Raw genomic sequence first — 12,768 nt, 5'->3', positions numbered from 1 at the left:
CAAGCTTAACGTTGATGCTTTTGGATTAGACCTTTTCCCCCTCAGTGCCAGGCTACCCTATGTGATCTGGAACCCCCAGGTCCAACACCCTACTTCTTGGGTATCAAGCTGCACTCAGTATCTATGGAAGCGCGTCTTCATGTGGACAAAAAAGTGCACACGCAGCTGCTGCTAGATGTTATGTTAAAGAAACAAAAAGTGACTGTCAGGAAAGTGCATGTTTTGCTAGGCCACCTCAACTTTGCTTGTGGGGTAGTGAGGGCTGGGAGGACTTTTTGCAGAGGACTCAGCCTGTCCTTGGCAGAGCTGTTGCTGCCACATCACCACATTCAATTGTTGGTGGGTGTGAAAGAGGATTTACGTATGTCTCACAGGTTTTGAGTGGATTTCATTGATGTCCCGATTGTAGCCCTAAAGGTATGAGACTAGGATGAACAGATTTATTCCGATGCTGCGGTAGGAGTGGGCGTCGGTCTATACTGGCAGGGCAGGTGTGGTGCAGTGGAGTGGCCCATTGACTGGAAGGGAGGGGGCAGGAGCATCCCGTTCCTGGAATTCTTTCCACTGATGGTGGCAGTAATGCTATTAGCTCAAGAATTGGTGCACCAAAAGGTATTGTTCCGAATTGGCAACATGGGGGTGGTGCATGTTGTCAACAGGCAGTCTGCAAGGGATGAGCAGGTGCTCAAAATGCTGAGGGTTTTTTGTGATGGGGTGTTTGATGCATGATGTGTTCAGGGCTAGGCCTGTGCCTGGGGTGGACAATGACATTGCGGATGCTCTGTCTCATTCACAGTGGGAGAGGTTCCATAGGCTGGCCACGGAAGCGGACAAGGCCAAGACACAGATGCCGGTAGGAACGTGGACCATAGGTGGAAAAGAATGCTTCAGTTGGTGGTAGGGTCTCTGGCGGGGACAACCAGGAAATCTTATGTGCAGGCTTGGCAGAAATTCTTAGCTATCGGAGCTAGATGGGACAAGGAGGAGGATGTGGTTCATTACATTCTATACCTGATTGACAAAGGTTTATCGAGGATTCCGATTGCAGGGAAGCTGGCAGGAGTTGCATTTATGGGCAAGTTCCTGTGGGGCTATGCGCCAATGGCCGGGGCACTGGGGAAGAGGATGCTGGAGGAGTGATCGAGGGAACTGCATCGACAGCCTCGAGTGAGGAGGGCACTGTCAAGGCAAATTTTTGGCAAGTTAACGGGGGGTCCTGCGAGCTATATGCAGAGGCAGGGAGGAGACAGTTTTGTTTTCAGTGTTAATGTAATGGATGCTTTTTGGGGATTTCCAGGTGTCAGAATTGTTGTAGCGCAAAGGGATTTCAGGGTTCGACTGGGAGGATGTACGGTGTATGAGTGACAGCGTAGAGCTGCGATTTTGCCATTCTAAGACCGATCAGAGGGATAAAGGGATGACAGTGGCGTTGCAGGCCTTCCCGGTTCTGGGCCTATGCCCAGTGAGGTGGGCCACAAAATTGAGGGCCATTAGCTGAGCAGCACAGGGGGCGTCGTTTAGTGCGCGGATGGGACGCGAGTGAAGCCTTTCCAACTCTTATGGGTTTTGCGTAAAGCATTGACAATGCTGGGGGACCCTCAGGGGTCATATGGCACCCATTCTTTCAGGATTGGGGTAGCCGTGGAAGCAGCAGGGCGGGGATAGGGCAGGGACAGGTTTATGTAAGTGGGACTGTAGTTGGAGTACTTTCGTCACTACTCGAGGTTGAGGAAAGGGGATTGTTAGAGCTATCATGTTTTCCATTGTATGTCACATATATTGTTTTTGTCAGGTGTGGTTGCTGGTCCGGAGTCAGTCGAGCTGTCTATTTAGATAGTAGGACATTCTTTTGGTAAATGTGTGGAGCAGTACAGCATCCGGAAAGGTCAAGGCATCAATCTTGGGCTTGATGAATGCTTGTTTAAAGTTCCCTGGCATGGAAAAGGTGGTGCGAACTGTTGAAATGTTTGAATATGTTGTTGAGGAGGCACAGATGTCCAGATGTTTTGGTTCTCCACTTGGGGGAAAATGACATGGTGGTGTGTAAAGGATTGGCCTTGTTGAAGGAGATGAAGAGGGATCTCTTAAAAATTAAGCAGCAGTGGTCGGGAAGTTTCATCACATGGACATAATACATCTAGAAAAGACAGTGGAGGGGGGAGAAAAAGCCTTCCATCCTTCAATTAGGTCAGGCGCAAGATTAATAGAGACATGCACAAGGGTTTCGGACTGGTGGAACACCCAGAACTGAAATATGTAATGTAATGTAATGTAAGGGAATTTTATATAGCTCTGAACTGTCACCCAAAGGGTATCCTGGTGCTTAGATTGTCCTAACAGCAAAGCGAAGAAAAAGACAGGGGGGAAAAACAGAACAGGATCTAGGCTCTTGGAAACAGAATGGTTTTTAGCCTCTTCTTAAAACTGGATAGGGTATTAAGTTGCCTAAGCTCTAAAGGAAGAGTATTCCACAGTCTAGAGGCAGTAAAGGTGAAGGATCATCCGCCCATACGTGCTCTCTTGATTTTTGGGACACTGATCAAGTGTGCCGTGGAAGAGCGAAGTGCTCGGGTAGGCACATACTAGGTGAATTTTCTCTGGAGCACTCTGGGTCCAGTCTTATGGACAGCCCTATGTACAATACAGAGAGCCTTAAATTGTATCTGCTGTACAACCCGTAGCCAGTGGAGGTCCCTAAGGGCCATGGAAGAAGACGTTCTCCGCGGCCGATTCAATGCAAGTTTTGCAGCCATAGTTTGTATTCTCTGCAATTTCTTAAGTATGGAGGCCGGAGCATCCAGGAGCAGAGCATTACAATAGTCGATTCTACTCAAGACTATGCACTGAACCACCTGAGCTCTAGCGTCCGAAACAGTAGAATCTTATGCAAGGCCCGTAAGAGGAACATACAGGTGCTAACCATTTTATTCACCTGGAATTCCAATTGGAGATTACTATCCATCAGTACTCCAAGGTTGCATACCGTATTAGCGGTTACCAAAGAAGTATTGGAGGAGGCAGGCCAAAAATTTGTGGGAAGGGGGCTTTGAATACTACCTGCCGAGCATCATAGAACCTCAGTTTTGCTTTCGTTACACTGTCGGTGGTTCAATTTCAACCAAACTCCCACTTGATATAGACAGTTGTTGAACTTTTCCCTGGACACTGCATTATTGCCCTCAAGGGTGAAGACAAGTTGAGTCTCGTCAGAATAATTAATAACACTGATATGACGCCATGGAATTCTTTGAGGGTTCAGGTTCACTTGTCTCGCTTCAAAATAGAGCTATACTTGATGCAAGTGAGGGAAGTGTTGGAGAGGACATTGAGCGTGAGGCGGGGAAACAGCGAGTCCTGGAGGGAGGTCAAAAAAGCCTTGGGGGAACCTTTTCTGAGTGGCGGTTGGCAGTTTTAGTCGTTATGGTTCTCGATTAAGATTATTGTTGGGAACATAGGCGAATCAGGACAATGGGGGGTAGAAATAAATTTACACCTGTATGAAGCATGAAAGTAAAAGTTAAGTTTAGTATACTCAGATAGATGGATGATAATAGATGTAGATTAAAGTGTTAAGAGAGTAAAGTTCAACAATAGGTTAGGTGTTACAGAGTTGCAGGATAAAGTTGCAAAGCGTGGCCAGGATTATTAGGGGTGGGGGTTAATGATTAGTAGACGATTAGCAGTATAGTAAGGTCTAGTTTTGTAAGGAAAATGCCTACATTTACTGTTGTAATGTGCACCTGTCTTCAATAACGATTTAGAAAAGGGGGTGGTGATGAACAGAGTGTCTGAATTAAGCAGAACACTCTTACCCAGTCCAAAGATCGGGGCTTGATCCATCACCGTTATTTATCTCACTGCCCCATCCCAGCTCAGAACCTGGCTATATGCAAATCAGTCTGTCCCTGGCCCAGTGCATCATGGGAACAGGGCAGACTAAACTACCAAGCCAATTCTTCACCAGAAAGGAGACAAGCTACCGGGGACCGGTTTCTGGCATTTCAGCCGTCTTCGGCATGGCTTGCTTGAATCCTGATGGAGCAGTGAGAAAGGGACTCATGTCTGAGTATACCCTGCCACACCTATAGTGGCCAAAAACGATTTAGAAAAGGGGGTGGTGATGAACAGAGTGTCTGAATTAAGCAGACCACTCTTACCCAGTCCAAAGATCAGGGCTTGATCCATTACCGTTATTTATCTCACTGCCCCATCCCAGCTCAGAACCTGGCTATATGCAAATCAGTCTGTCCCTGGCCCAGTGCATCATGGGAACAGGGCAGACTAAACTACCAAGCCAATTCTTCACCAGAAAGGAGACAAGCTACCGGGGACCGGTTTCTGGCATTTCAGCCGTCTTCAGCCTGGCTTGCTTGAATCCTGATGGAGCAGTGAGAAAGGGACTCATGTCTGAGTATACCCTGCCACACCTATAGTGGCCAAAAACGATTTAGAAAAGGGGGTGGTGATGAACAGAGTGTCTGAATTAAGCAGACCACTCTTACCCAGTCCAAAGATCAGGGCTTGATCCATCACCGTTATTTATCTCACTGCCCCATCCCAGCTCAGAACCTGGCTATATGCAAATCAGTCTGTCCCTGGCCCAGTGCATCATGGGAACAGGACAGACTAAACTACCAAGCCAATTCTTCACCAGAAAGGAGACAAGCTACCGGGGACCGGTTTCTGGCATTTCAGCCGTCTTCGGCCCGGCTTGCTTGAATCCTGATGGAGCAGTGAGAAAGGGACTCATGTCTGAGTATACCCTGCCACACCTATAGTGGCCAAAAACGATTTAGAAAAGGGGGTGGTGATGAACAGAGTGTCTGAATTAAGCAGACCACTCTTACCCAGTCCAAAGATCAGGGCTTGATCCATCACCATTATTTATCTCACTGCCCCATCCCAGCTCAGAACCTGGCTATATGCAAATCAGTCTGTCCCTGGCCCAGCCACGGTGTTGGATCTAGCCCTGATCTCTTGACTGGGTGAGAGCTTTCTGCTTAATTCAGAGACTCTGTCCCTCACCACCCCTTGTTGTAAATATTTTTGTCCACCCTAAGCGTGGAAGGGTATTCTCAGATGTGAGACCCTTGCTCATTGCACCATCAGGATTCAAGCAAACCGGGCCGTAGACGGCTGTAATGCCAGAAACCGGTCCCCGGGAGCTTGTTTCCTTCCCAGTGTAAGAATTGGCTTTTGTAGTTTGGTTTGCCCTATTCCCATCATGCACTGGGACAGGAACAGACTAATTTGCATACAGCCAGGTTCTGAAACTGGGATGGTGCAGGGAGCTAAAAAACGGTGTTGGATCTAGCCCTGATCTCTTGACTGGGTGAGAGCTTTCTGCTTAATTCAGAGACTCTGTCCCTCACCACCCCTTGTTGTAAATATTTTTGTCCACCCTAAGCGTGGAAGGGTATTCTCAGATGTGAGACCCTTGCTCATTGCACCATCAGGATTCAAGCAAACCGGGCCGAAGATGGCTGTAATGCCAGAAACCGGTCCCCGGGAGCTTGTTTCCTTCCCAGTGTAAGAATTGGCTTTTGTAGTTTGGTTTGCCCTGTTCCCATCATGCACTGGGACAGGAACAGACTAATTTGCATACAGCCAGGTTCTGAAACTGGGATGGTGCAGTGAGCTAAAAAACGGTGTTGGATCTAGCCCTGATCTCTTGACTGGGTGAGAGCTTTCTGCTTAATTCAGAGACTCTGTCCCTCACCACCCCTTGTTGTAAATATTTTTGTCCAACCTAAGCGTGGAAGGGTATTCTCAGATGTGAGACCCTTGCTCATTGCACCATCAGGATTCAAGCAAACCGGGCCGAAGACGGCTATAATGCCAGAAACCGGTCCCCGGGAGCTTATTTCCTTCCCAGTGTAAGAATTGGCTTTTGTAGTTTGGTTTGCCCTGTTCCCATCATGCACTGGGACAGGAACAGACTAATTTGCATACAGCCAGGTTCTGAAACTGGGAGGGTGCAGTGAGCTAAAAAACGGTGTTGGATCTAGCCCTGATCTCTTGACTGGGTGAGAGCTTTCTGCTTAATTCAGAGACTCTGTCCCTCACCACCCCTTGTTGTAAATATTTTTGTCCACCCTAAGCGTGGAAGGGTATTCTCAGATGTGAGACCCTTGCTCATTGCACCATCAGGATTCAAGCAAACCGGGCCGAAGACGGCTGTAATGCCAGAAACCGGTCCCCGGGAGCTTGTTTCCTTCCCAGTGTAAGAATTGGCTTTTGTAGTTTGGTTTGCCCTGTTCCCATCATGCACTGGGACAGGAACAGACTAATTTGCATACAGCCAGGTTCTCAAACTGGGATGGTGCAGTGAGCTAAAAAACGGTGTTGGATCTAGCCCTGATCTCTTGACTGGGTGAGAGCTTTCTGCTTAATTCAGAGACTCTGTCCCTCACCACCCCTTGTTGTAAATATTTTTGTCCACCCTAAGCGTGGAAGGGTATTCTCAGATGTGAGACCCTTGCTCATTGCACCATCAGGATTCAAGCAAACCGGGCAGAAGACGGCTGTAATGCCAGAAACCGGTCCCAGGGAGCTTGTTTCCTTCCCAGTGTAAGAATTGGCTTTTGTAGTTTGGTTTGCCCTGTTCCCATCATGCACTGGGACAGGAACAGACTAATTTGCATACAGCCAGGTTCTGAAACTGGGATGGTGCAGTGAGCTAAAAAACGGTGTTGGATCTAGCCCTGATCTCTTGACTGGGTGAGAGCTTTCTGCTTAATTCAGAGACTCTGTCCCTCACCACCCCTTGTTGTAAATATTCCTGTCTTCAATAAAGCAGCCTTTTCACACACAAAAAAGCAAGTATGTGGTCTTTGCTGGTCCCCTTTTAGCCCACAGGGCCTGTGGGGGCAGCCAATCTTGGAAGGTATGCCCCCAGGGGAGACTGGCGAATGGGACAGCCCGGGTAACATGTGGGCTAATATGTTGGGCTGTGTTTTGGGCTCGAAATTCGAACCAGCATTGTTGCTGCCATGGCCACCATTTTGGGAAAAGCGATACAGTGGGTGTGCGCAGAGAGCAATTTTCTCCCGCCCCTTCTAAAAAAAACTGTTTCCTTTGAGTGGATTGCGGTTGGCTAGGCTGTTTGTTGTTGAGCACCGGAGCACAAAGGGAGGTTTCCTGTATATGGTTGTCGGGTGCAGCAACTTGCAAACCGGTTGGTGGTTTAAAATAAATTGCCATGGTTCTAGAATTAAGATCATTTTTGAGAACATAGGTGAATCGGGACTATGGAGGTGGAAATAAAGTTACACCTGGATGAAACATGAAATTATAAGTTAAGATTTAGAATATTTAGATAGATAGATGTTTATGGATGTAGGTCAAAGTGTTAAGGGAATGAAGGTCAACAGTTCAACAGCAGGTTAGGAGTTACAAAATTGCAAGATAAAGATGCAAAGGGGAATGGGATTATTAGGGGTGGGGGGGCAGTGACCGTAGGTGATTTGTTGTATAGTGACATCTAGTTTTGCAAGGCAAATGCCTAGGTTTATTGTGGTAATGTGCACCTGTCTTGAATAAAGCAGCCGTTTTGACACAAGGAAAGTGAATATGTGGCTTGTGCTGCTCCCCTTTTTGACCAAAGTCATTACAGCTTTTCAGGAGACAGTTAAAATCGCATCAGAATTCCTGTGGCAGAAATTTAAATTAATTAATTAATTCATGAACCCTTTCTTAGTAATCTGTACATTGAGATTATGCCCATGATATTTCGAAATACAAACCATTTATGTTTTTTTTTTATTGTTGGGGTATTTGGACCTTCCCCTTTGATTTTCACAGCAGTCTCATTACTTTATACCACTGACATAGCAATCTTAAAAAGATTTGAAGATTAAGAGGAGTCTGTTTTGCCATTCTTGGGGACTGTTAAATATTCTATACGTGGACATTTACTGAAGCCCCTATGAGTTACACCTGACTTCAGACCATGGCGTCGAACTTTGTCTACTTGACTGTATCAATGTAATCCTGTTAAATTCAACACATTGTATCCTAATCCACTTCTAAAAACCATTGTAGCTAAAAATCCATCCTATATTCACTTTTGAGATCGAAATCTGGAGATGTTTCTTTCCTTTTAAACCATTAACGACTAAGAGTAGAATTCAGAAGTCTAGATTCTGTCTTAGAAAACCCACTTGAATAAATAATTGAATTGTCTTAAAAGGAGACACAATACTTGTTTCACTATTTTACGCTAGGTATTAGGCATGAGATGAAAATGTCCACCAATAACTCACTAATACATTGTTCATAGAACATTATTTCTTAAGAATTGTGGTCATGTGTGTCTATTACTTATTTACGGTATTTGTACGAAGCAGACTCTTTATGTAGTATATCAAAATGTGATATGCTCTGCAGAGTCCGGGGGTTCCCGTACGAGTGGACAAGGCTTGCCCTTGCAATCCCAAGGTGCTCTTTTATGGAGTAGTGTGGATGAGCAGCCCTAAGGTTAGCAGAAAGTAGTGTGAGATATCTGCAAATACACACAATAGTTAATAAATGATGCACACGACTAAATAGGGAGATCCACACCAATTTATAAAAATAAAGTATCTTTATATATGTTATAGCAACATAATTTGTAGCATCAGGTAAGCATGTTTTTCCGGAGTAATACTTTTGCAAGTCAATGTTATTCTATGGAAGCAAAACTAATATAGCATACAAAGTCTTTGCGGCAACTCAAGAGACCGAACTTCGAGGCTTGGGGTGTGTATGGGACAAATGGCAGCAAGGCAGCACAAGTAGATCACCTCCAGTAGCACGAGAGCGGACGGGTGCAGCAGAGCAAGGCAACGTCTGGTACCCAAGGCTGGTTGATGAGTAGAGGTTTTCGTGCACAGATTGCAGTGTCAGACTGGGCAACCTGTTGGGCTGAACTGACAGGGGATGCACCACTGCACCCGAGCATCGTGAGGGCACATCTCCCGATGCTCGGGTGCAGTGATGCATCAGGTGTCGGTTTTTCGCTGTCTTGGAGCCTCACAGCTCAGTCTCTGGTACCTACAAGATGCAAGGAAACAGCTCTGCAGTTCCACAGAAGTTACTATGTCTTTGGAGAAGCGCTGGCAGTCCTCCCAGGCTTTTGGAGGATCAGCAGCTTGCAGCCCCAATTTGTGCTACTGCCCTGAGGGACACTCTTGTGTACCTCAGGCCCTTTGTACTATGTCAAAAAAGGCAATTTCCTACTGTTTTTTTCTATTGCCTTAGGACAAAATGCTTACAAATATAATATGAGATGATACGATAAATATTTGTAATGATAGTAAAGATATAGAAATAAGAAAAGCAATATGAAATTATATCCAAAAGAACACTAACGAGAAACAACTAAAGGAAGCATCATGCTAATAAAATAAAAATGTAACAGTACCAATATTTTAACACGAATTGGCTAAGGGAATAGGCCTTGCCTGTGACACCATGGTGCAGATCTAGTGGCTTTGCTCTTACATATGCGCAAATGGCCTCAAGTTTGCCCATCCAAGGCAGCCATCTTGGAAAGCAAAAGATAAAATAGTGCAGGGATAGCTCGCTGGTCATCTTGGAAAACAAAAACTTTGGGGCATTTTATCAAGAACGGCGCTGAACATTATCGCTGGATTAGCAGCAGAAAACTGCCCCTAAAACGGCAATAATGGGCTTGATAATATGCCCTGGAGAATTCCAATAGAAGCCCATGTTCACACCAGAACATGGACTTCTATTGGAATTATCCAGGGCATATTATCAAACCCATTATCGCCGTTTTAGCAGCAGTTTTCTGCCGCTAAACCGGCGATAATGTTTAACGCCGTTCTTGATAATATGCCCCTTTATGACTATGGACTGGTGATGTGGTATAACAGGTTTGATCTACTATTTTCAGTTTTGCCAAGGTGCAAAACAAAAGCATTTCTCTAAGATGGATTGAAGAAAAACGTAGTTGCCACATTCTACATCACACTTACGGCAAAATATTTGACTGTTTTTTTCCCACCAGTGCAAATTTCATTACAAGATTTCTAGCGTTACTTTGCGTTTACTGACAACGGCATTTATTCTCCATCACAGTATTTCTTCAAGTCATTTCTAACATGGTATAGAACTTCAGTCTCTCTGGAAACAACCGTCTGAATGTATTTTATTTATCTGAGTTTTTTATTAACACTTACATCATATACCTTCCCCTGAGCTGGCAAGGCGTCTTTCTACGCTCTCAAAAGGGTGGCTGGCAAGAGGACCTTCTACTCGTTCTGTAGGATAATTGTTTCTGGGGACAAATAAATAGTCTTCCATACACTGTAATATTCCAGGCTGTGTGTGTGTTGGGTGTAAATGTAAGTAAATGCAGGCCATCGGGGATGACTTCAAAATATTCAATTGTGAGTAGTATAACTTCAGTATCAGTGGCTGACCTCAAACTATGTGTAGGTTGTGGACTCACATCACAGGAAACACGTTATGCCAGTTGGACAATGATACAACGCATTAGTTGTCTGTTTACACAAACGTACACATTCATGGCACCTGTTTGCCTGCACTTTACAGGAAATTAAAACACGAGGACCGAATAAAATAGGCATTGTCTCAGTCCTTAACGGATGTCCAAAATGCAGAAGCAGAAAGGCCAAAAATGATTGCAGGTAGAAAAGGACGCATGGCCACAATGTCTTCCACAAACCGTGGATGGAGGACAACACAAATAAAATGTTTTCTGACAACTTCTTACTAATAACGTAATATGTTATATTGAAGTGAATCTAATAAAATATTTCGGCTTTGGGAAAGTATTCTTACAAGTTAATAACTTACCTTATATATTTATTTAAATGTCTTTATTTGCATCTTTATCTGCAGTTTTTATAATATTGATACATCTTTCACAGGGTATATGGTATAAGAGGTACAATGGGATCAGGCATATACATTCAATGCCTTCTTATCATGCTTATAAAGAAGAACAAGCATACAGTTTGAATCTGCTGGACGTGTCATACAAGTTAATAACTTACCTTATGTTTTTTGTTGATGGATGACTATCATGGAATGTGCCTAATTGATTTCCTCTATCCTTTGAATTACAGACCAATGACAAAGGCATTCTTCAAGTTCCCGGTAGTGAGTGGACTATTTTCCGACTGGGCCACTCTGGTGTTATAACTTACATCGAAATCGACACAAATCACTTTAAAGGTAAACAAAAACATATTAAATGGATATGTATTTTTTGTAGTCGTAAATTTGGATGGTAATTTTCAACCCTACATCAGAGAGCTCAAAAAATGACCACAAAAATAAACAAAGACATCACGTTTAGTAGATGGTGCTTTCAGAAAACATCCTGCATTCGGGACGAAGGAGGGAGTAGTTGTTTTACTGCAACAGTGGTGAAGGTGGTTGGACGTGGTATTCAGAATGATGAACAGCCTTGTGGAGAAGACAGTGGCTTCCCACAAGTTCATTGAGATATGCTGTCTAGTTGATTGGGGAGCAAAATCTTCTTTACAGACGAAGAGGTCCTGTCCACAAAGTTTTTGTAGTTTACCATCTGCACCAGAAAACGTGAGCTCACAGACGTGGGGTTAGTCTTAGTGTTTTGGGGGAGCAGAGCTACCAGTTTTGAGACTATCTTCATTGTGGTAAGCGACATGTGAAGGGCAATATTTCAAAAACTCAGGTTTAGATGCAATTGAAGTTCATTTGGTCTGATCTAGGAATTGCCTATGGTTTAGAGGTTCAAGAAAGTAGGAAATTTGAATAATTTTCAAAGTGTTTCATAAGGATACTTTTTATTAGCTGTTGAGCATTATATTTTATGTGTATGGAGACATCTGAGTTTTTTCCAGCAGGTAGTAGAGTACTGCTTCTTTACTTTTGTTCTTTACTTAGAATGCTCAACCAACCCCGAAATACCTATTTTGATTTACTGTATTGAGGGAGTCTCGCATTTCAGTTGTTTCTAGTACTGCTTAACTGCAAAATTCTTCTGTTATTCTAGCAAGGATATGCTGAAGTCTGTTTGAGATGTGTTTGCTCCTCAAAAGATGAACCTCGGTTTAAAGTAAGTGCTTTAATTTAGGGATAGCACAGTGACCTTTCATTACTGGCAAATGCCAGATATCCATATCCAGCAGTGCAGCTACATATCACTGTGTCCTGACAGGAACACACAGATGATGATGGGTTGCGTATTACCCCTGGTGAAATTCTCCCACTACAATAGCAGTACTTGGTGGACAGGTGTTGGAGGCTCAGCTCTAGGACAAATCCGCCTCCTTCCTTAGTGAGCAGACCCAAACAGTGAAATTAGGCAATTTCTACTCCTATCCAACACCCCTTTTATGCGGTGTGCCGCAGAGCTCTTCCTTGAGCCCTATATTATTTATTATCTATGTTGCCCGGCTAGCAAAGGTGGTAAAATCTTTTGGTCTGGAAGTGTTATCATATGCGGATGACACGCAGATCATGGTGTCCATCACTCATAACATCAGTGGCACTGCTTGCAATTTTAAAAACTGTATGCCAGCATTGTCGTCTTGGATGGTCCAAAACTATCTTAAATTGAACGGCGAGAAGACGGAGGTACTTATTTTTGAGGAGAAAGCGAACATCTGGTCCGGAGAGTGGTGGCCCGAATATTTGGGCACTTGCCCATACCCCGTCTCCCATGGTAAAAATCTGGGAGTCTTGTTGGACACTTCTTTGTCCCTGAATTTACAGATTTACAGGACGGTGGCTACTTTTTTCAGGTTTATA

General features: G+C 44.4%; 1 protein-coding gene across 1 annotated transcript in view; it reads left to right on the top strand.

Moving 5' to 3' along the window:
* The window catches only part of ALLC (allantoicase), a 798,769-nt gene that overhangs the window by 680,429 nt on the left and 105,572 nt on the right, over positions 1–12,768 (top strand). The window contains exon 11 of the mRNA XM_086926374.1: positions 11,097–11,205. Coding sequence (XP_086782500.1) covers positions 11,097–11,205 — 109 coding nt within the window. The remainder of the gene's footprint in view (positions 1–11,096; positions 11,206–12,768) is intronic.

The sequence above is a fragment of the Lissotriton vulgaris genome, chromosome 6 (genome assembly GCF_964263255.1).
Source record: "Lissotriton vulgaris chromosome 6, aLisVul1.2, whole genome shotgun sequence".
In the NCBI taxonomy this organism is placed as follows: domain Eukaryota; kingdom Metazoa; phylum Chordata; class Amphibia; order Caudata; family Salamandridae; genus Lissotriton; species Lissotriton vulgaris.
This window is presented reverse-complemented; position numbering and strand designations above follow the sequence as displayed.